This window comes from Canis lupus, chromosome 33 (genome assembly GCF_003254725.2).
Source record: "Canis lupus dingo isolate Sandy chromosome 33, ASM325472v2, whole genome shotgun sequence".
In the NCBI taxonomy this organism is placed as follows: domain Eukaryota; kingdom Metazoa; phylum Chordata; class Mammalia; order Carnivora; family Canidae; genus Canis; species Canis lupus.
In genome coordinates, this window is record NC_064275.1 from 25,691,603 (window position 1) to 25,716,063 (window position 24,461).

At 37.8% G+C, this 24,461-nt stretch overlaps 1 protein-coding gene and 1 long non-coding RNA gene across 3 annotated transcripts; one reads left to right on the plus strand and one right to left on the minus strand.

Moving 5' to 3' along the window:
* Positions 1-292: 292 nt before the first annotated feature.
* Positions 293-23,638, minus strand: MIX23 (mitochondrial matrix import factor 23). Of its 2 annotated transcripts, none has more exons than XM_025475465.3 (5): positions 23,479-23,638; positions 12,168-12,293; positions 7,224-7,370; positions 2,487-2,546; positions 293-623 (listed from the first exon to the last, which is right to left on the minus strand). In XM_025475465.3, exons 1-5 carry the CDS (start codon positions 23,527-23,529, stop codon positions 573-575), a joined length of 435 nt encoding a protein of 144 aa, XP_025331250.1. In that variant the 5' UTR covers positions 23,530-23,638; the 3' UTR covers positions 293-572. The 2 variants fall into 2 exon arrangements, with proteins under 2 accessions (XP_025331250.1, XP_025331261.1); XM_025475476.3 differs by having other exon boundaries at positions 12,168-12,324; positions 23,479-23,602.
* Positions 10,622-19,826, plus strand: LOC112677328 (uncharacterized). Its single transcript, XR_003146989.3, has 2 exons — positions 10,622-10,876; positions 19,571-19,826. It is a non-coding gene; the product is annotated as an uncharacterized LOC112677328 (long non-coding RNA).
* Positions 23,639-24,461: the final 823 nt, after the last annotated feature.

The window sequence follows — 24,461 nt, forward strand, 5'->3', positions numbered from 1 at the left end:
GAAATTCCACCCCAAATTAGTTTTTGCATATGAAAACAAGATAAGGTACCAAGACAAAGTTTCTTTGGACAGTATTCAGCTTATAATATTGCCCTCTTACTTATTAAGAGCAATAAATGCCACAAAGATAAATAAAAGGATAAAATCATTCATGACCAGAAAGGTCCACATTCTTGCCAAATTTGTAAAAATCAAAAAGCTATAATAAAAATCAAATCAGATACTGAAACTGTATTCAAATTCTCTTATAAGAACTTATTATCTCAACTTGGAAAACAATCAAATAAATATGTACACTGAGTCAGAAAATTATTTTAATAGTTACAAAACTTTTTTTTTTTTTTTTTTTTTTTTTTTTTTTTTTTTACAGAATCAGTATAAAATAGCAGTTGATTTCTCCATAATTATCAGAATTATTTGTATGTAAGGTCTTGGCTAAGTGGGGCTGAAATCAACAAAAGGTCTTGGACTGTTGGCTCAGAAATCATCCTAGGAAGCCCACCTTGTTGATGTCTGTCATGCTTAGCTCATGAGATGTCCCAGTCGGTCCTTTTTTAAAAAAAAGTATCTTTTTATTCATTCTTTGGAGGCTTGAAGTGAATTCGGCAGCGTTCATTAAACACCTAAGATATTTAAACAGAAATGAAAGCCATTGAGACATCTTGTATAAATCAAGCCTGGAACTGAATTAAATTTGGCATGGTTCAGGAGGATATAACCATTTTTGTCCCAGATCAACAGATTTAGGGAACAGAGAATTTTCCTCAGGAGTTCAAAATGACATAGGCACAAGGAATATAGAAGGCTTTGATATCCATTTATAAGACAATTTTAATTTTTAAGTAAAATTTATATTATTCAAGAAAAAAACATCACAAGCTAGCTTATTTAGTAATAGTAACTAATAAACATTTTGATAACATATTCTGGGCATACTTTGGACAATTAGACAAAAATATCTCAAATAGTTTGAGATAAAGCTTTGTCCCTCTTTTTATAATATAGATTTTATTTAGATATCTGTTGTGATTTTCTAAATGAGTACTGTACCCTTTTTATAAGTAGGTACACCTGAAGAGAGATCAATCTTTGCTAAATTGTGTAAATTTATAGAATGTTCCGTTCTATTTGCCTTGCTTCCTAAAATCTAAACAAATACCAAAAATCTTAAAAGAACATTCTATTATTCAATGTCTGTTAATATGGGACTGTATTAAATAAAAATTTCGGTATAGCTATTCAATGGAATATAATACAGACATAAAAGAATAAGGAAGCTCTGTATGTTCTGATTTGTAAAGACCTCCAAGATACATTAAAGAAACAAAAATTGTTTCTTTAATACATACATAATACACACATACATAAAATTAGAAAAGAGGCAAATATCTAAAAACACATACCATCCTTTCAGAGGGAAAAGAAAGGAAGTGGCCAAAAGGGAGGAGTGAGAGGTAGAATTTTTACCATATAGCATTTAATATTTTTTAAAAATTTTAATCATGCCTAAATTTTAAGTGTCCAAATAAAAAATTATAAAAAACTAAAATAATTTTTTTAAGTAAATCTTTTTTTTTTAATTTTTTTTTTTAAATTTATGATAGTCACACAGAGAGAGAGAGAGAGAGAGAGAGAGGCAGAGACACAGGCAGAGGGAGAAGCAGGCTCCATGCACCGGGAGCCCGACGTGGGATTCGATCCTGGGTCTCCAGGATCGCGCCCTGGGCCAAAGGCAGGCGCCAAACCGCTGCGCCACCTAGGGATCCCTAAAATAATTTCTTTTTTAGAATTTACCCTCATACTTCATTGACATAAGGAACAAATTGTTTTTAAGGTTAAAAAACAAAACGAAACACAAAAAACAATGTATTTTGGCCACTGTGAACTATCATTAAAAAATAAAAGAAAAATCTACATAGGGAGCTTTTATGGTACTGGTATAATTCAATCTCTTAAACTGGGTGGTAGATACATGAATGTTCATTTTATTAACACTCCTTAATTCTACATGTTATATACTTTTTGGTATGTGTTATCTCACAATTAAAAGAAAAAAATGCAGAAATTGTACAGACTCTGGCCCTTTTGTCTTATAGCTCGTCTCATCAGTTCCCAGCCCTGACATCTGCCTGAAGTTCCCAATGCTCAAATCAGGGGAGGCTTCAGATTAGGGGCCTTGGCACCCTGGGTGGGATGATATCTATGACTTGGCTAAGCTTCTCCAAATCCTCTTCTCCAGTTCTGTTACCATACAGAAGGTCATACAATGTGCCATACGACTGTAAAGCTGATTTTTATAAGATGGCTCCACTTGAATGCCAACTGCATCCCTTCTCAGAGTTAAAACCTTCAGTTGCTTCTAATGCTTCTAATGAAGGATATCTATTCTCAAGAGCCACAAAGCATTCCTTATTCCCCTCCCTTGGTTTCCCTTTGCTGGTCAGTTTCCCTCATAGTTTCCTCCATGAACTAGCATTATTTTATACCTTCCAGCTCCTGTCATTTACAACTTCTTCAACATTCAGTTCTGACTGCATCCATTTCAACTGCAAAAAGAAAAAAAAAAAGTTGGAGTTATGAAAATTCAAGCTAAAGAATTAAAACCAAATTCTATTTATAGTTTCCTAATAAAATGGAGCTCCTGCTCCTACATTCTTTGTTAATGGTATCACCTGGGCTAGATCTTGAACACAGTCCATTCTCCACATATCTAATCAGCTGTTAAATTTTATAAAGCCATGGTTCTCAAGCATATTATAATTACCTTGAGATCTCTAAAATACAAAAGTCCAGGTAGTTCACAAAAGGGATACAAATGGCCAATAAACATTTTTAAAAAGTGTTTTAAAAAATTTACTTACATGAGTAAGATCATATAAAGAAATGCAAATTAAGCCATAGATGACAAAAAATTTTTTTAAATGAGTACATCTGATAAAACCTACTAGTAGTGAGGGTATGGAAAAAGATACATTCATACACATTTTTAAGTGTGGAGGGGAATTTGGTTAAGATTTATAAAAACAAATTCACATGTTCTTTAACTCAAGAATTCCAGTTCTAGTTACTGATTCTATAATACTGATCTGCAAAGACAGTACAGAGGAATAAAAAGGAGAAAGAGGTGGCCACCTAATTTGGATAAAGAAAAGAGAATTGGGCAGAAAAACAGTGAAGAAGGGGAATGCATAAGGCCCAAGTAATCTAGAATGGCATGAGTTTTCCACACCTTGAGCATACAAGCCAGAGGTCTGAGGCTAAAGATGTTAAAGTCTTTCTAACTTTCTTGATAACTGCCAATCTAATTACTCCATCAGAAAAGTAGCCAATTCCACTGCCAGGCCCAGATGGTGGAGCCTATTATACTCCTAGTCACTTCTGGTCACAGAAACTTAAAAGAAAAGAAGTTAGCTAGTTCCAGGAAGGAAGCTTGAAAATACTCAGGAATATTAGGAGAAAAAAAGCAGGAGCTACAGGTTGAAGCAGCCAAGAGGTTAAAAGTAGGATGATTTCCTCAGGCCAAAGTCGACTCAGGCCAGGAGATCTGGGAATAAAATGCCAGTGAGCTACACAAGATCTAGGCAACCATGAGTCAGGGACCCAGGCCAAAGAACCTGACCAGTTAGGAGCAGAGCTCAGGCAGGATGCTTAAGCTATGCGCATGTAACACTAATAAGACAGGAACTTAGTACTGATCCACTGGCTCCTTGTAATTTCCTTTGCTAGACTCTGTAGTATCAGAGAATATATAGGCAGGTACAAAGGACTCAAACTAGAACGAGAGGAAGGACTGCATCTCTGACAACCAGTATCATGCTGTAAAGTAGTAACGAAGCCTGAAGAAGCCTATCTGCTTACATCAAAGCAACTTCAGTTCCAGATAATAATCGAATAGATAGACCAGAAATCATTAAAACTTCACTGCTCTGTCAAAGCATGGACTGACTGCCAAAAAATTAACAAGTTCAGTCAAAAAACAGGGTCATGGGACGCCTGGATGGCATAGTTGGTTAAGCCTCTGACTCTTGGTTTCAGCTCAGGTTGTGATGTGAGAGGCAGGAGATCAAGCCCTGCACTGGGCTCTGCACTCAGCACAGAGTTTGCTTGGGATTCTCTCTTTCTCCTCCTCTGCTCCTCCTGCCCTTGTTCTTTCTCTCAAATAAATAATAAATCTTTAAAACAAAACAAAACAAAAACAACTGCCACTAGGACAGTCTTCATAATTGCTCTCAAATATTTAAAGGGAAGTCATAGCAGAAATTGGTTTAGACTTACCCTACATACCTGCAGAGGGAAGATTAAGGAGCAATAATCACATATTACAGGGAGGCAGATTTTCACAAGATATAAGAAAGTCTCTGAATAATTAACAACTGTTCAAAAAGAGAATGCATTGCTACAAAAGATTCAAGTACTCTTCCTCCCCGACCCCTTAAGTAGTGGTTAAAAGTGGTTAAACGTAAGGTAGAAATTACTGGTTGGGAGATACTGTAAGGAGGATCAATGTAACAAATATAGAAAGGAAAGTTAAGTACTAAATGTGTCAGGGATATGCTAGCTCTTAGACACATTATATAATTTAATCCTAATCCCTAAAAATGAAAGCTTAAGAAGTCTTGATTCCATTTTACAAACTAAATATCAGATTATTTCAGGGCAATTAATTTAGAAGTTTACAAAGCCACCACGTGGTTGGATGGGATTTATTCCTTAGAGCTATCTGCCTTTATAATCCATGTTTTTTCTTTTCTTGAATGCTGCAGATAATACAACTTCTAATACAATTAATTTCAGTGCCACTAACAAAATGCTGCCGCTCAGATGGTTGTTTTTGAGGCTCTAGGTCTTGAACTGGTCAATTTCCTTTTCAAAGGCCACTAACAGGTGACAACAGATAATAGTGCCAATAAGGAATGTGCTTTCTCTGAGTTAAGACTGAGGGAAAGAACTGAGGACTTTTAGACTGGTGTTTCTGTATATAAATAAATATGTTCACTTAAGTAATCAGAATTTGACTATCAATCATAATTTAACATACAAACACTAAATCCAGAGTCAGAAGAGATGGGTTAAAGTCTCAGCTCTACCATTTACTTAGCTTGTGACTTTGGGCTTGTGACTTTGGTGATGTCAGTATTTCTAAGTCTCAGTTTCCTTGTTCAGAAAAGGGAGAGGGAGAGCTGGAGCATTTCTAAGAGTTCTCTGATTCCATAATCTTCATGACAAACTCGAAAATTTAAAACAAAAATTCAAGCTTCCTTACTTGGTTAGGTACTCATGGTCACCCTGTAGTCCTATACAGTATCAGTCTAGAAAGCTATCTTTTGTAACTCGCTGACTGGTTTCTAAAACTGCTCCTTGGAAAGGTCATCCAGCTGATTCTTTCTGGGCCTTAGAGGCTAAAGGGCAGAAATGAGGGTGGACCAAATTATGTGACTTGTCACTCCCAAGTACTCAGTGGTTTCTGAACTTTGCTCTCCACTGACAAGAGTCATTCTAGTCTTTGTTTGATTTAACGTGTAAATAGTGAGTTTTCAGTTTCTGATACAACAGCCCTGCCCAGCAGTTTCCTTTGTCAATACCTTCAAGAGTCTGTTAAAATACAAAATACAAAAATGCCTAGATTTTAATCTGTTTTATATAAATTATCTCTAAGACTTCATAAACACTGAGTGAGATGGCCATCACAGCATAGGTTCACTGTCTGAGGAACCCACCACTGCCTGATAAATGGGCAGGTATGGAACACAGGACTGAAGTGGTCATCATGAACAAAGAGAGCAGTGAAGACAGTGGATGAATCTATACCCAGCAAGACATGCTGCATTAGTGGGATGACTGAGCAAGTGCACATACTCACCTGTAGGCAGTTAAAGAATAAAGGCTTGAGAGAGATGATAAGGTCCCCTTTTCAAAGTCTGGCTACATCTACTAAACAAAGGGCAAACTTCATGACTATTTAGTAAAGAAAAACACAATTCCATCCCATACTGGGTTTTCAGTCACTCGACATCCAAAGATCAATAAGACACCTATTGTGCCATCTTAAAATACAGACATGATTTTGATAATTGCTCAGTGTTCACGTGGGAAAAAGCCCCTCTTCTTAGGAAATAATCAACATATATAAGGGGCAAAGGAACCACGGACCCAACATTTTTGTCAGATGGTTCAGGGGAAAAAAAAATACCTATGTGTAGTAGGAAGGGAAGGGATATAGGTAAAGGAGGGGTGGAGAGAAGTATTGTGAAGCAGGTGGGGCAAATGTAAACAATGAGTGAATATAGGTAAAGGGTACATGTGAGTTCCCTGTACTCATCTTGCAACTTTTCTGTAAGTTTGAAATTATACCAAAATAAAACATTACTCTTTAAGCACCACTCCCAAAAGGAAGACAGCAATGCATTCCACATAATAAAACAGGATACACATTTCAATTGTTTTCTTGACATGTCACCATTAAGGGCTATAAAGAAACAGTTCTGTTCCATTTATTATATTCTAAGGTCCACATCCTATCTACATTATAGCTGACTTTGGGAAAATAAGGCTTCCTCTGACATATCACTCAGTGGACACTTGCAGTTTTCTTAAAAGTGAAAACTGCAGGGATGGGAGATGAAGTAGAAACAAAAAAGTGTCCAAAATGAGCCAAAGACCCATAGCAACTTCTCTGCAGTAGGGAAATATATTATAATGAGGTTCTAGTATATCTGGTTATATCCAAATAGTACTATATTTTTGTGGCTGAACAGGAAATATCCTGAAATACTTGTATTGCATTTCAGCAAATTTCTACAGATGAAACCAGAGGTAAATATTCTCAAAATGTAAATACACTTTTTAAAAGTTTATTTTCCAGTCAAGCCTTTAAACATTGATTCAGATATGAATTCCCTAGATTTTCTGATGTGGTGTTGGGTCTATACTAATCCTTTAATCTTTAACAGTATAATACATAAAAAAATAGAAGAAAATACAACTATATGCTTCTTTAAGCTTAAGCTGCTACCAGGCATATATGCATGAAATGCACATTAACTTACCAATTAATATCTAAGTGTAATAAAATAAAGCCCACTAAAAATGAATTATAACTCTGCTGGTCATTTTTTTTTTTTAAAGTAATGACCATTTCTTACCCTAAAATTTTCATATTAAAAACTACCTTTATTAAATTTGGAAAATCCATGGCTCAGAAATGTAAATCTTGTTAAACTTACCTTTGTCTGTTCCTTTCTAAGTTGCTTTAATAACGTTAAATCATCCAAATTCTTTTCTCTCTCTTCTCGGAGGTGTTTTACTACTGATGAGGTCTGAGCTATACAATTTTTTATGACTCTGTCCCTGCTGGCATGAGCCTCCCTCAACTAAAAGAACAAAAGAGAAAAATCACACCGATTTTTTACCTTTTAGTAAAAAAATCCTTTTTTTAGATTATAGAAGCATAATACTTTCTAAAACAATTTTTAAAAACAATCTATGGAAGCAAAGATTTTGCTAAACCAGCTAAATCACCTAAAAAGATCAAAAGAAGCACCTCTCTTGGTGCAAAGTATGTGATCCGGTTGCCTTCTTCCTCACTTTGCTTCTGGAACTTACCACTCCTCTTCCTGCATTTCTCACAGGGGGGTTTTCATTTCAGTCCCTTCTCCCTACATTTCTCTCCCCAGTATTCCAACCCTGTGTTCTGTTCTTCTACCCTCCGTTCACTCTCACCAACCTCCAGGGCCACTATTGCTATTCTTCCTCTTTTTTTTTTTATCCTTTCATGGTTTTTTTCAGCCTCCTGTCACTAAGTACAAGAAATTTTAAAGTAAGTGAGGTAGGGAACCAATTTGTTACAATAAAGAAAAACAAGGAATGTAAGACAGCCCTTTCCAAGATTTTAAAGTTCAAGTATCAATATGGAAAAATTGTGTATAAAGTACAGACTATTACTTCCATCAACTGTGTATACTGACTGAAAGGACATGTGATAGATCAATTCTTTACTAAACTTTTATCTTTATATAACAAATCCAATATACCACTTTGAATCTATTTTGTTCCCTGATTCACAAAGTATTATGGTCACAATTCAAACACACTCCCATGATCACAGTCAAATTCAGAGGACACCCCAATAATCTGGGGGAGAAGAAAAACCAAAGTACTAAAATAATATGTAAATGCCATGTAATTAATGGAGCATTAATGGAGTAATAAAAAAGGCGATTCACTTCCAACTAAACCTTAGGTGTTAAGTAATCATATTATATCATTCCTTTTTCCCTCTGAAGAGAGAATATCTTAATACTATGCTACTAACAATTATACCAAGGATACCTAACCATTATACATATATTTATTCAAAATATAGGACTAAACCATCCTATAAGCATTCTTTGTAAGTAATTTGGAACACATCTCTTAAATGATCATCTCAGGACCCCAAGGTTAAGAATTACTGGTCTAATATGCACCAAGAAAAAATAAACCTTTGCATTTCTAGAGTACAGTAATACTAAAAGTGCACTGATTATAAATCATACCTATGTGAAAAGAAGGAAATTCAAACTAACAGATATTAGCCCCACCTACAGTCAATTTCTCTAATATGCTAATTTTTTTTCATGGTAACAGTTAGGATTCACAAGGACAGCCCAAGGCATGTATTTCACTGGCTAATATGCTGTTTGTTATTTGTTTCCTCCTTCCAGGTATAATTCCAGAAAATGAAAGGAGCCACTGAGGGTAGGAAACTTACCAAAATAGAGTAAGAAGAACCATCTTTAGAGTTAAGAAGTTCTCCCTGTGAGACTAGCTAAATAATTAGTATTTCCAGGCTTCAGTTTCTGCTTTTACAAAATTATGGATTATGAGTAAATAATCACTACTAACATCCTTCTACCTCTAAAATTTAAGGGTAAAATTGCATTAGCAATTCAGTACACTGCTCAGATGTCAGAAGCTACTTAATCGCTTTGATATTTTGTCTAAACCTCCAACAATTGGCAGAATCGTATTAGCACCAACTACAAGTCTGTCACAGTATTTTAATTTTTCTATCTGCACTTTAAAATCAAGTTCAAATTGTGGATATTTTATCAAAATATTCAATATTTTCCTTTCAGTCTCTCTCACCAGTTTCCTTCCATGGTTGGCCTTTCATCCACTGCTCCCCTCCCTCACATGGCTCCTTTCCTGTGGACACACTTCTAGCTAAAGACCACCCTCCTACCCTCACCTGTGTACTCTTCCTTCAGATTAGCCCCAATGTGCACCCACTCCCATGTGGACAGAAATTACTGAGCCAATTATCTTTTAATCTGTATCATCAATTATTTTAGTCTAGCTTTTATGACTATCCTTCAACAAAACTCAGAATTAAGAGCCACAGGCAAGAGGAATATGCATTGACTTCTGTACACATGGTATGTCAAAGAAATGAGGACGTTTGATAACTAGTAATAAGACTGTGTGACATAAGCCTACCAGAGAAAAATATAGCACTAAATCAGACTTATTAACTCATTAGTGATTCAGATGTTTTGGAAGCTGGGTCACATGAGAATTGTTTCTGATATACAAAGTGCTTGTTAAAGGAACTAAGATAAAATTTATCAAGAAACTTGGTAGGGTAAAAGGCAAGGCTGTTGGTTACGGGAGAAAATTCCTAAATGATACCCCTATCATAACCATACTTCCTTTGATTTGGAGTAATTCTGGAATTAAAGTCATTTGGGATGGGGCAGGAGAATGATTCAAAAGTAGCATCTACTTAGGACTTCAGTTTTATTTTACTTTACCAAAACTGTAAAAACTTTTTTTAGTCAAATTTTTACCTACTATCTTTTAATCGTTATTTTAAAACAATGCTTTTTGCCTTTAAGGGAAACAATGCCAACAGTTTTCCTGATTATAGTTTTTTGGTGTTTTTCTTTCCAGAACAAAGGCTGATTCTAAATTAACTCTACAAAATTAAATTCTAATTCCCCAAACATCTCTTAAGAACCCTTTTAGAACCCTGACAATGACCCTTGGTTTAACTATCCTTAAAAACAGAATAAAAATTAATAAGTTTTTGTCATGGCACTTTGTTTTAAATCTTCCTCTAGCATTTCTGACAAAAAGATTCAAGTTTCAGGAAACATATCATTTAAACATATATTCCAAAAATTCATTATATTAAAGAGATACCTTTAAAAATTATCCTAAATTAATTACTGTGACACCAATACTAGTTTTGCATTTGTTAAGCACTATTCCAAGTTCATAGACTTTTTAAGGCTCAGTCCTGATTTTTATGTTTATCTTGAGATTAAACAATAAACAACGTACAGCTAGAAAAATTTCATAGACTGAATGGAATATGCTCTAATAAGGGCATCTTCACTGAAATTATTTTTATTAAGAGTATAGTTTTAAGTTTTGGAATTTCTACAATTAGGGCTTCTTCATAACTTTGCTGACCATCTGATGTGAAGAAGTATTATCATTAGAGAGTGCAAACATTCCTTCCTTAGCTGTCTGTAAAGGAAGGGTTGGGACTAAAGGAAGTCAAGGTAACCTTAAACACTCTGGAGGTTTGACATTGTTCCATTCTCAACTGAGACAATACTTAAAGGAACTTAGTGGGAGTTCTTAGCATGGGCACTCTGCTGCAGGTTCCATCACTGGCACAAAAGTACTAGGTAAACCATCCTTTCTCTGCTGTTCATGTTGTTGGAGCCCTTAGGATACAGAGAAAAACCCAAACACATACGTAAGAATATCCACAACAGAAAAGATCCCAAATATCCCAAACAAAAGGTTCCAGTATGCAAGATTATCCTGGTTCAACAAAGGAATAAGAGATAAAAACAACAGTAATGAAAACAGCAAACATTTATAGGTAAGACGCTTAGTATACTAAGCACTTATTACCTCAGGTAAGCCCCTAACAACCCTATGAACAAGGTACTATTATGGTATTAGTTTACACATAAGGAAGCTGGGGCAAAAAGTCATGTAACATTTTCTAGGTTACCAGCTAAGAAGTAGCAGAGGTAGGATTTAATTTAGATATGGAATCCATGTTGTGAAACGCTACACTATAAATCTTCAAGTTAATAAAAAGATTGTAAATGGAAACAATTGAACAGATTATAGAAATTATATGGGTAGTGAGATCATAAATTTCTAGCTCTTCAGAGAGAGCTACCCAAAGAAACTAAGTAAACTATCAAATAATCTCAAAATAAATTAGGGCTTGGACTCATGCTCCCTACTTCCAATACTGGATCCTACTCATTAAAGCCCACGACCTTGGAAATTTTCAAGCCACAGAATTACCTGACCACTCAGTGAAATAACATACTTTCATATAAAAGCAGAATAAAAATATCAACATTAACACTCTGAATTTAACTGATATGAATAAGCTTATCTAAAACTGACTTTTTTTCGTAACTGAGAAACAAAATATAGGTTTTAAGTAATACCTTCTTTACAAGAATTTAAATAGTAATCTTGTGGGAGATCCCAAAAAAGCAAATGTCATTTGAACATTAGCTTCCAAATTAATGAAAAGATAGAAGTAAATTACATATATAAAAAAATACTTAGCTATATTACAATTTCCTTTTGCTTTTGGAAATTATAAAGAGACAAAACGGGAATCTTTAAGAGGCAAAGAAAAAATATATACTTGAGAAACCAAAGCCTCAGGAAAAGAAAATTTATCTGTGGCTTTTCTCCTACCAAATGCTTCTATTCCTGTTCTTGATGATTGAGGATAGAAAGTGTGAAGGGTTTTAATTCTTCGTTGTATCAGGTGTTTGGCTCTTTGGACTGATTCACTCAAAGCCCTTGCTCTTGTTTCACTGTTTGACTTGACTGTTCCACTCTCTCCTTCATTCCCTGGTGCATAAGGTTTCCCTAAGTTAAAGGCTGCCCATGAAGGGGCCAAAAAAACTACTGCGCTCATCCCTTAGAACCCTCTCTTCACAGGCCTGTGCATAAGATCACACATTTTCTTGAGTTTGTAGCAACCAGATCAAAACTTATACACACCCTCAGATGTAGGCAAGAAAATATGAAGATGGCATACTTTTATCCAGTTTAATTATATGTCAATTGGTTTCTTATTTTGCCTGCAAAGAAAGGCATAACAGAAGCACAAAAGACTCAAAAGATACACTTACAGACTCATAAAGTTGTTTACAGGTTTGGCTTGCATCAATTTTCCCTGCAAAGGAAGCTGTTGGAACCGTAGTGTTTAATTCATGTACTATTCTGTCATCAATCGTCCTCATCACCTTGAGTAATTCCTATATATGTTTAAAATAAAAGAATAATAACCTAAATGGAAAGTGATAAAAAAGAAACATTTAAGCAAACAAACAAAAAAAACCCCATCAAGCTCTTGGATATTTTACAGCTTTGTAAGTTAGGAGGAGAGAAACCATGCTATATTTAGTGCAACCACAGGAAAATCTTTATTACAAGAATAATGGGTAGGTTATGTAACAGGAATTCTAAGAATGGGCACCAACTCGGTTTCCTTGGCTCAGATGTGACCATCTCAAGGGTCAAGATTGTTTTATTCCCTTTTATACCCCATCTGCTGACAGTGCTTGGCAAACAGTGTGTGCTCTCTCCATGCCCAGCATACAGCCAATAAAGGGTTCTACTAAACTTAATTACCTCAAATTGTCCCAAACAATCCAGCATGATTGCTTGCTCTATGCCCTTGTCTATCATTCTAAAATGCGGTGCTTGAGAGAAAAATTCCGTGAAGATATTCAAGAAACAGTAGTGGTTCACTTGCAGAAATTAACCTATAACCTTTTAGTCTTTGTTTTTTTAGGCTTTTTACTATGATTGTGTATTATTTTTGTAACAAAAATAGGTAAAACAAAGCATGCTGCTAGAGAAGGATTCAAATCTCTTCATGGCTTTCTTGTTCACAGAATAGAAATTAGTTTTATCTTTTTTTAGTGACCCTACTCTCATTTTCCAAGATCTCTTCCTCCTCAAAAGGCTCCAACTCTCAAAAAACCAACCAAAAAAAAAAAAATAATAATAATAATACCAACCGGTCAGATGACTAAGAAAGACTCTGGTGAGTATACTACCCAGGGTAGTAGTCTCCTCTCTACATTTTGATTAGAGTACTTCTTTTCACTTGTCACTAGAGAAAGTCTGGACAACAGCTATGCTCTGTCCCCAGAAAACACAAACGCTAGAACCAGTTTCTAGGAGTATACTCTTTTCTTTTCTTTTTGTTTCTTAAATTCTCCTCTCTGCCCCTAGCCTAGCAAAACATGATTGAAAAATCACCAGGAAAACTGAAGTATATAGTGCCAGAAATATAAGTATTAAAAAACCCCAACAAGTTAACAGTCAATATTAAAGTGTATTAAAAGCAACTTTGCTTGATCCTCTGCCTCGCCTCCTTCTACATGCCAATTATTTCTTCCCTTTGCTACAATGAAATCCATGACTGAAACCAATTTCTTCATTTCTTTCTTCATCTATTTGTTAAAGTAAAAACTTTTATTATGATTAAAGTATTATCATTTTTGGAAAATTAGAAAAACTTACAAATAAAAATCATCCACAGTTAACCACTATTACTATTATAAGATATTCCTTCTGTTTTTTCTGTACATCATCTATGAATATTTTTATAAACTTGAGGTCCTTTGTAACACTCTAAAGCCCTGCCTACTTTATGACATTGTACCATGAGCATTTTGCCCTGGTTACTAGAAAGTGCCAAGAAGACATTTTTAATAGTTACTAAGTATCCTGTGGAGCTATCACAACCTGTAAGGCCACTTCTCCAATAATGAACATTTAGGTGTTTCCAATTATAATAACCATCTGGTTATTAAGCCATTCCATCTAAGTCTGCAATTTAGATTCTGTTCCTATCAGTCCACTAACCTTTTAATTAGTAAATTAATGGCCTTTTTTTGATCTCAATCTAGAATTTAAGCAGCTTATTGAAGGCTCATAATTTAGACTAATAATTAAAATATAGGCGAATGTCAGGTCTAAAATCAATGTCACTATCTTATCCCCTCTTCCTTTATCTACTTTTGTCAATGGTAGTATTATTCTCTATAAACTGGAATTCTTAAGGGATAATCTCAATATATTCACTAAGCAACCATCACTTTGAACGTTTTTTGTACAATGGAGGATATATGTGTAAGAGTGGCCAAATTCTACACAAATGGTGGCAGCACCATTTAGTGTCAAAAACCAGGTAAGTAGCAGTAGTAACAGGGACTTTCCTTGCCAACTTTAGCACCCTACAACTCGACTATTCTATACAAAACAAACAAACCAGCCGCTGAATGATCTTCTGAAGCTGAGGTTTAAGTTATAACTTTTAGATAAAGCTTTCCTTGGCTGACAGTCCTCAGCAGTCTTTCTTCGTTAAATATATGCAGCAGTTAGAACACAGCACAGTTCATTTACTAACTCACTCTTCATTCAAAACACACTTGGAAATGTCTAGTGTGTGCCAGGCACCATTCTATACACCAGAGCTACAGTGGTGAATGAACAGAAAAGGTCCTGGCTCTCTTGGAGAAACTTTCTCATAGGGGGAGACAGACAATGAGCAAGTACCTCAATAAACAAGGTAACTTTAGTACTGGATAATACTGTGAAAAAGAAAACAAACTGAGGTAATGGGATAAAGAATGACAGTGGGGCTGAGAGGCTAGCCCTTCAGACAGGGAGAATAAGAAAGGCCTCTCCGAGGAGGCAGGATCTGGGCTGAGAACTGAAGGCTATGAATGAGCCAACTAAATGAACACCTGGGGGAGTAAGTAAAAAATGATGAGGCAAGAACAAACTTCAGGATATATAAGCTAAACTAAAATAAGGCACGTGGGCTGGGAGTGAATTTGGGGCAAAGTGATATTGTGTGAGGTCAGAAAGACCAGAAAGTGAGGGACAACACAGGCCATGCAGACAATGAAGGATTCTCTCCCTTAGGCAAGGGAATGCTATAACGTGATCAATTTTTAAAGATAACTTCACCTCTATGTAGAGAATGGATTATAGAGAGGAGAATGGAAACAGGGTGACTATATAGCAGGCTACTATGGTGGTCTAGGCAAGAGATAAAGATAATTTGAGAGGTAGCAGTGGAATAGCGAGAGGAAGCTGGCTTCTGGATATGTTTTGAAAATACAGTGGGTAGGACTTACTGATGAATTGGTGGTGAGGAATGAGAAGAGAAAACAAGATGGCCATTAGCTTTGAGGTCTGAGCATCAAAATGGATGGTAGTGCCATTAACAGATGTTGGGGAGAGAGTAGGGGAAGAAAAGATTTGGAAGGGATGAGAAGATCAAGGTGCTATTAAGACTCACAGGATATTTGATGATACTTAGGATGACTGTCGATTGTATGTGATATTGGTATTATGTTTAAAATTACAATCTTTTAGAGATACAGACTGAAATATTTACAGAAAAAGGGTATCTAGGGTGTGCTGCAAAATAAGCTAGATAGAATGAGGTGAGTGGTGGAATATAAATGAAACAAGAGTGGCCATGAATTGACTGTTGAAATTAAGGGTTGGATACATATGGTTTCATGGTAGCAACTCTCCTTTTGAATAGGACTGAAATTTTGCAAGCAAAAAGTTTTTTTCTTTTTTCTTTTCTGGACATGTTAAATTTGAGATGCTCATTAAATATCTGAATAGAGGGACGCCTGAGTGGCTCAGGGGTTGAGCATCTGACTTTGTTCCAGAGCGTGATCCTGGAGTCCCGGGATTGGGTCCCACATCAGGTCCCACATCAGGCTGCTTGCATGGAGCCTGCTTCTCCCTCTGCCTGTGTCTCTGCCTCTCTCTCCCTCTCTGTCTCTCATTAATAAATAAATAAATAAATAAATAAATAAATAAATAAATAAAATATTTTTTAAAAATAAATATCTGAATAGACAAGTTGAACAGAAAGTTGAAAATCTCAGTCTGACACTGAATCAGCCTAGAGTCATATTAACACACTGACATTATTAAAAGCCATGAGATGAGAAGAGATCACTTAGGGAGACTGTAGAAAGTGAAGAAGAGTCCAGAAAGAACTCTAGCAATCAAAGTACAGGAGAGGGGCATAGGTGGCTCAGTGGTTGAGCGTCTGCCTTTGGCTCAGGTCGTGATCCCAGGGTTCTGGGAACGAGTCCCACATCGGGCTCCCTACCAGGAGCCTGCTTCTCCCTCTGCCGATGTCTCTGCCTCTCTCCATTTCTCATAAACAAATAAATAAAATCTTAAAAAAAAAAGTACAGGAGAAAAACTGATATCACAAAAGTCAGAAGAAAGATTTCAAGGAGGGAATGGCTACCTGTGCTGAGTGTTACTAGGAAGTCAAAGAAAGATGTGAACAGAAATTAACTTTCAGATTCAGCAAGCTGGAAATCCTGGGTGATAATATCTTCATTTGAATAGGATGTTTAATGGACTGAAAGTTAATGTGGCTTACGTACAGAGAGTAAGAAAAAACATAGTATAAATTAGGCCCACCATTATAGGTCACATTATAGGATTTTAATCTTTTTCCTGAGAGAATGGAGAACCAATGAAGTGTTACATGTGAGGTTACATGATCAAATTTGTACTCTGAAATGACTGCTTAGGTTAAAGTATTAAAATGTGGAAAATGAATTAGACAGGAAAAGAGTAGATGCAAAAGGATCAGTTCGGAGATGAACACAGTAATCGAGGTAAGACATTACAAAGCTTGACATTCCCTGGAATTTTTATTTACTCTTAACTTTAACCAGCTTTGAGTTTGATCACTAGCTGTATAGCCAAATTCCTCTCCATTAAAAAATGTGGACATAACTGTTAAGTTCCTTTATATAGCAATGGAAATTTATCTACATTAACTTGGTAATGAGAAGTCAATTTCACAGTCTTACCAGTGGAACCTACAACTGTGGATTTTCAAATATATCAATTTTCAGTATGCTAGAGATCATCAATATATGATCTAGAGCTTGGCTTTTAATATGGTAGACACTAGCTATATGAAGTTATTTTAATTAAATAAGTTAAAATTTAGTTCCTCAGTTGCACTGACCACATTTCAAGTGCTCAAAAGCCATATGTTGCTGGTGGATGGCACAAATTTCTACCATCACAGTTCTACTGGACAGTGCTGAATTCAAGAAAACATAATGAGAATTTCTAAATTGATAATGCACTTGTTCAGGGATTGCTGAGAACTATAAGCTATTCTTAAATGTTACAGAAAAGATACCAAAAACAAAACAAAACAAAACAAAAAACAAAAACCTAAAGATAAAGGGGAAAAGGAGGGGGTAAGATTCAGAAAGGAATTTCTTTCAAAATCACAAAGGGAGAAGGAAAGCAACTACAAACCATCTCACTAGGCACACATTTCTTTACAGGGCAAAGCAAAAAGTGCCAAAGCTCTTAAGGCAGCTCCAAAAGGGTCTAGAGAAAAGCTTGAGTGGCCCTCACAGACTCAGGGCAAATGAAGGTTAATGGAGACACCAAAGTGCTGCCATTAAATCATGTGTATCATTCATAAGAAATTACTACCTATCTGATGCCTGGCTCCAATGGCATCCTCCCTTCCTTTCTCTCTCACAAATTCACTAAGAAAATATACAGAAGACACCCCGAGCAGATATTATACACAATAAGCCACAAGTCCACAGAGATAATATGGAAATACATACAGTTCAGTGGCTCTCTCAAACCACATCTTTGTATAGGACCTGGAACCCTAATCAACTTCTAAATGTCAAAGGACTAGCAAAAACGAACTCTCCAAATTTGGTAATGTCTCCAGCTTTTCCAATTTTCCTTCCTCCCCAAAACAAGGAGATTCTGATATCATGAATTTCTAATTTTAGGCTGGCCCTTTAAAATTATTCAGACACTCATCTTGGAAATGCATTTTATGTCTTGTTTGTAATTGTGGGGTGAAAATCTCATCCTCACAGAAGCCAATTTTGGTACTGAATGAGTGCCCACATTTTGTAGAGAGGGGTAGAGAAAACTTTCTATTGCCCCTATAATTATACTACACTCTACTCCTAAGATTAATCCTCAGGTAAATTCCTTTTATTATTTTGGGTAGCTTCTAGGGTATATGGGGAGTGGTAAAAGGCCTATTACATGACAGTAAACTAAAAATGAACGCCAAAGAATTCTGTGTAATTTAGCTTAGATCCAGGCCTAAAGGCACCCAGAGGTAGATTCTATTCACATGGTCCTCTTTTCAAACAGATCTTGTTCTTCAAACCACATTTTTATGGTAATACTCACACTGTGTCCACCTATATCAGAAACAGAGACTTGCCTGTAATTGCCAGAGTTGACACCTAGCACCCCAGGCTCAGACAGCAGCTGGGCATGTTGCGAAAGGAACCATCATTGATGTCAGAAAAGTCTATTTCATCTGTACTTAATTACCACAATCGTCTATAAATGAATAAGTATTTCCGACAGAAACACCAAGACTTAAACATTCTGGGAAAGAATACTTAGTTGATTTTGTTCAGGTGATATATGAACTGGGTTGGAGATGGGGTCAGGAAGACCCTCGATTTCAGGGTGGCAACAGTGGGGGAAAAACACAGAAAATATAGAGCTTGATGTGTTCAGGGAAAAGCAAGTCTATGCAGCTGGACAGAAGAGTTTAAATGTGTTTTGGAGGTGACAGTGGTTAAGGAGAGAGAAACATCAGTAAGGGAGGATAAGAGATAGAAGTAGGGTGAAGACTTTGGGATTGAGTTTTAAAAGGTCTTGTATGGCATGTTAAGTAGTTTAGACCTAGTCACAGAAGCCTGAAATTAGATGCATGGTTCAGATTCTAAAATTTAGAAGACAACAATATGAAACCAAAGTATTATGAAGATCAGATTGGGGGAGATATTGGAGAAAGGAATGACTGAAGATAGGGAGGGATACTGCAAAGCTAATTGCAAACATAAGGTCTCAACAGACTGTGGCAGTACTGATGAATGTCCCTAAAGCATCTCTTTGACAAAAATGACTCCCTAATCTCACACTTGGCATTCAAGGCCTTTCATAATCTTGTTCCAATCTTTTGTGTAATCTCAGTGTGTCCCTGTGCAAATCCTGAATTCCAGCAATACTGATTGGCTATTTCCCCCAAATACATACAATTTTCTGCCTATATACTGTTCTGTCTACCTTGAAGTCCCATGGTACTGCCCACCTAAGGCTAACTTAATTACTATCTCTTATTTCTCTCTAACCTGTTACAGCATTTTATTCACATTCTCAGTATCTTCTACATGTTTTGTCTCCTTGCTTGCATTACGTTCCTTATATTGTCAGTTGAATCTCTCCAAGTGCCTGGTACCTAACAGGTATCTGTTATGAAGTTATCTGTGTCCCTTCCCCCAACCAAATTCATATACTGAAGCCCTAACCCCAAACATGACTGTATTTGGAGACAGAGCCTATAGGGAGGTAAGTAAGATTAAATGAGGTCATAAGGGTAGAGCCCTAATCCTACAGAACTGATGTCTTTATAAGGGGAAGACACAACAAAAATCTCTTTCTGTGCACAAAGAGGCCATGTGAGAACACAGCAATGAGGCTGTAATATGCAAGCCAGGAAGAGGCGATGAACCAGAAACCAACTCTGACAGGACTTTGATCTTGGACTCTGAGCCTCTCGAACTGTGAAGAAATGAATTTCTGTTGTCTAAGCCACCCATTCTGTGGAATTTGTTATGGCAGCCCCAGCAGACTAATGCGACATCCAATAAATCCTTGCTAACTGAGTGTTCAAATGGAATCCTAAACACTCAATTTTAAACATTCTAGTCTGGATTTTATTCCATTTTAGAAATAGTATATTTTCCAGGAGTATTAAGTCCAACTTTTATAACAGAAAAATAAGAATTGCAAAAACTTAAAATACTTTAAAAACTCAAGCTTTAAAACTGCACCTACATGGAAAAAAACCAGGACAGCAGTTTTAACAGGGGTGGAAGGATATATGGACAGGGACTGACTGACTGGGAAGGGGCATGAGAAACTTTTGGAGGTGATGGTATTATTCTCAATATTGATCGAGGTTTGTACTATAGGTATATGTAAATGTCAAAAGAATGGTATGCTTAAGATTAGCGTATTTTACTGCATGTAAATTTTACTAAATGAAAGTGAACAAATATTGAATTCTAGTTAATGATATGAATAGAAAAAAAATGATATGAATAGACATGTTTACAAATAAAGAATAAGGACTTTTGCAACCTACTTTGAAATGCATCAAAAAAAAAAAAAGGTGGGGACACCTCGGTGGCTCAGTCTGTTAAGCATCCACCTTTGGCTCAGGTTGTGATCCTGGGGGTCCTGGGATCAAGCTCACATTGGGCTCCCTGCTCAGCAGATGTCTGCTTCTCCCTTTCCATCTGCCCCTCCCCCAAGCTCATGCATTCTCTCTCTCCAATAGATAAAGTCTTTTTTAAAAAAGGTGAAGTGATGATTATGTTGAGAGATAGATATGATAAACACACAAAATCACTGATTATAGAATCAGTGCAGAGCTTTTCACATTTATGGTACTTAACATACAAAAAGTAATGGTTTCATAGCTTTAAAAAATATTAACTTTAATAATTTGTATGTCGGTTAACCACAGCTTATAATTTTACCCAATCCACCTAAACCTAAATATTATACTAATTTTTTACATTTATAGCACATTAACTTATGTTCATGTGTGCCTGACATAGTTGGGGCAAACGTTCTACTTATTTACAATGAGGTTAAATGATATGCCATGGTAGCTCTGGAAAACCAGATCTTCTGACTTTTAACCCATGGTATTCTCCATTGTAAAACACACACTTGGAAAAGCCTAGGAAAACTATCTAAAACCTTGCCCCAGAGCAGCCCCAGTGGCTCAGTGGTTTAGCGCCTGCCTTCAGCCCAGGGCATGATCCTGGAGACCCGGGATCGAGTCCCACGTCGGGCTCCCTGCATGGAGCCTGCTTCTTCCTCTGCCTGTGTCTCTGCCTCTCTCTCCTGTGTCTCTCATGAATAAATAAATAAAAAAATCTTAAAAAAAAAAACAAACATCTTGCCCCAGGTTTCACTAATGAAACCCATTTTACAATCTTTTCATTTACATTATTTCTGTGAATGGAATGTTTCTACAAGAAAGTTTAGCTTCTGTCCCCCTTACATCTTATCTGACTTCCAAAAGAAAAATACAAGTGTTTCTTAAGCACTGTTGGGTATTTTAACAGAGATCCTTTGAAATTTAGTTTTTAGACGGGCGCCTGGGTGGCTTAGTTGGTAGATTTCGGCTCCAGTCATGATCCCAGGGTGCTGGGATAGAGCACCCCCACTTGCCACAGCTGCTGCTCAGCTCATGGTCTGTTGGTCCTTCTCCCCACTTGTGCACAACCTCTCTTTTTCAAATAAAGAAAATCTTAAAAACAAAACCAAAAAAAAAAAAAAAAAAAACCCTGTTTATTAGAGATTCAAATAATTATAGAGATGGAAGCGGTTTTAAATGTCACTTAGCAAGATCTTATTTTACAGATTCAAAAGTTAATTTCGTTAAGTGGCTAAGCCATTAGGGTCAAGGTTCCAAAGCAGTATTAGAACCCAGGTCATCGGGCAGCCCGGGTGGCTCAACCGTTGAGCACCACCTTCAGCCCGGGGTGTGATCCTGGAGACCTGGGATCGAGTCCCGCGTTGGGCTCCCTGCATGGAGCCTGCTTCTCCTTCTGCCTGTGTCTCTGCCTCTCTCTCTCTCTGTGTCTCTCATGAATAAATAAATAAAATCTTTAGGAAAAAAAAAAAAAAAAAGAACCCAGGTCATCTAACTCCTTAAGTAGTGCTCATTCTGATAAATCTTAAGGCTATCATGTCCCAGTTATCTGAGCTCACTAACTCAAGCCAAGCCATAGTAGTACTAATATGAAAAGGCCAAGGCCACAACCGGGCCTGCTAAACTTAAATATTCCTTATGCTTTATGATCCAACGGTCTTTTCCCATCTTATTGAAGATGTTTACAAGTCATCGGTATTTGTCCCACACTTTGATCACGTTTGAAGTTGGCTGCTGTTGCACTGATCTAACCTGAGGACGGGGAGCTGAAGGGTGACGTGGGTACAAGTAAGAGGTGGAAAGATTCCCACGCAAATTTCTTTGGCCCAAATCCTATTGTCAAATAGTTCAGGGGACACCTGGATGGCTCAGTGGTTTAGCATCACCTTCAGCCCAGGGCCTGATCCTGGGGTCCTGGGATTGAGTCCTGCATCGGGCTCCCTGCATGGAGCCTACTTCTCCCTCTGCCTGGGTCTCTGCCTCTCTCTGTGTGTCTCTCATGAATAAATAAGAAAAAAAAAATCTTAAAAAAAAAAAAAGTTCAGGGGATCCCTGGGTGGCTCAGCGGTTTAGCACCACCTTCGGCCCAGAGTGCGATCCTGGAGACCTGGGGTCAAGTCCCACGTGGGGCTCCCTGCATGGAGCCTGCTTCTCCCTCTGCCTGTGTCTCTGCCTCTCTCTCTCTCTCTCTCTACGTCTATCATGAATAAATAAAATCTCTAAAATAAAAATAAAATTAAAATAAATAGTTCAGCCTGTTGAGGTCATCTTCAAGAATGCCACTCCCTACAAAACGGGTCATAGCACAAAGCTTCCTACAGATAAGATTGGTGACGCCTGAAATTACTTTTCCCTGTCTTTGATTAAAACGTACATTTGTAAGGTCCTGTTTTTTTGTTTGTTTGTTTTGTTTTCAAGACTCCACTCTTTACCTAGACAGGACCATGTCTATGTCTAGGGTTGAAACAGATCCCTTTCATAGCAACTTAAGTCATAGAATCCGGACCCCTGTTAATTGACAGGCTGATAGCAGCCCTGGACCTCTGGTCTCTCTCCACGTATAAAAGGTACGGGCTGGGCTGTTCCTTAAATGTCACATTCCCTCTAATAGGAAGGCAGAAGCACCACAACAGGTCCTAAAACCAATCGCCCCCATCGTAAGAGCCAAGCCTGTACCGGGTTTGTTTGTTTTTTACTTTATCAAGGAAGTAAGCTCTCCTCCACTTTCTTCTCTCCTACTAATGCTCGACTCTAAGTATAGGAAGGGGAACCGCAGAGGTTATAGGAGCTGCGTCCGGGGCGGGGGGGAGGGTACTTAAAAGGTGGTTGCGATCCCCACCACCCGGCCCCAGCTCGGTGTTAACCAGAGGTTCCCCGGGAGGTGACCCGAGGTCTGGGCGCCGCCGACACGGGCATGACCCCCCGCCGGCGCTGCCTCGCTCTCCGCGGCCGAGCCCGCGCCCCCGTGACCTCCAATGGCTGGGGGGGGGGGGTGGGGCGGGGGAAAGGAGCCTTGACCCGCCCGCTTCTTCCACAACCGGCCCGTACCCCCTCCCAGGCCACAGCAGAGAACAGGGCGCGGGGACCAAGGGAGGCACACGCCTGCCACGCGAGGAAAACCCCATCACCTGGAACTCGGCGAACTCCTCACAGTTCACACCGCCACTGGGCGCCGCCATATTGGACACACGCGAGGCCCCCGCCGCGAGCCAATCACCGCGGAGCAAGGGTGTCCGCGTCGCCGCCTGAACGGAACTGAGACCGCAGGGAATCCGCGGGGAGCCCAAGCGGGACCTGGCGCTGGTTTCCATCCAAACCCGGAACCCTGTATCCTTTTCGCGTACCCCCGTCTCGCTCTCGCAGAGCCTCCTGGAACAGGCCTCGATGGGTCGGAGACTACCGAAACTGGAAGGGGTCTTTTTTACTCCAATCTCTTAAAAAAAAAATATATATATATATATTTTATTAATTATATTAATATATATGTATTTATTATATATTTATATATTCCATATATTATATATTTTTATATATTATGTATATATTATATATTTATATATATTACAGAACGGGAAACAGTTTCTTGGTCGCACCAACCTGGTCGTTCGAGTAGGAAATCTAGCCTAGAAGTCGTGTTTTTCTTAACCTCCCATTTCATCATTGACCTCCTGGCCCTTGGGGCTGCTAAGGAACAGTCTTTAAAAAGACTTTGCTGGGGATGCCTGGGTGGCTCAGTGGTTTAGCGCCTGCCTTCGATCCAGGGCATGACCCTGGAGACCCGGGGTCGAGACCCGAGATCGAGTCCCGCATCGGGCTCCCTGCATGGAGCCTGCTTCTCTCTGTTTCTCATGAATAAATAAAATCTTAAAAAAAAAAAGACTTTACTGACCCTGTGGGGTAAGGGTTGACAAAGGTGGTTCGGGCGTGGGAATACAATGTTAGGTGTTATTAAAATCGACAAACCAAAGGAATAGGAAGCACACATGTGATTTCCTAAGTAGGCTGGGAATACTCCCAAATAGTAAGATGTGGGGGCCCATCAGTCACCAGGAGCCCAATTACGTGTTTTTGAAGGAAAGAAACATATATGTATTCGTTAAAAATGCTGGAA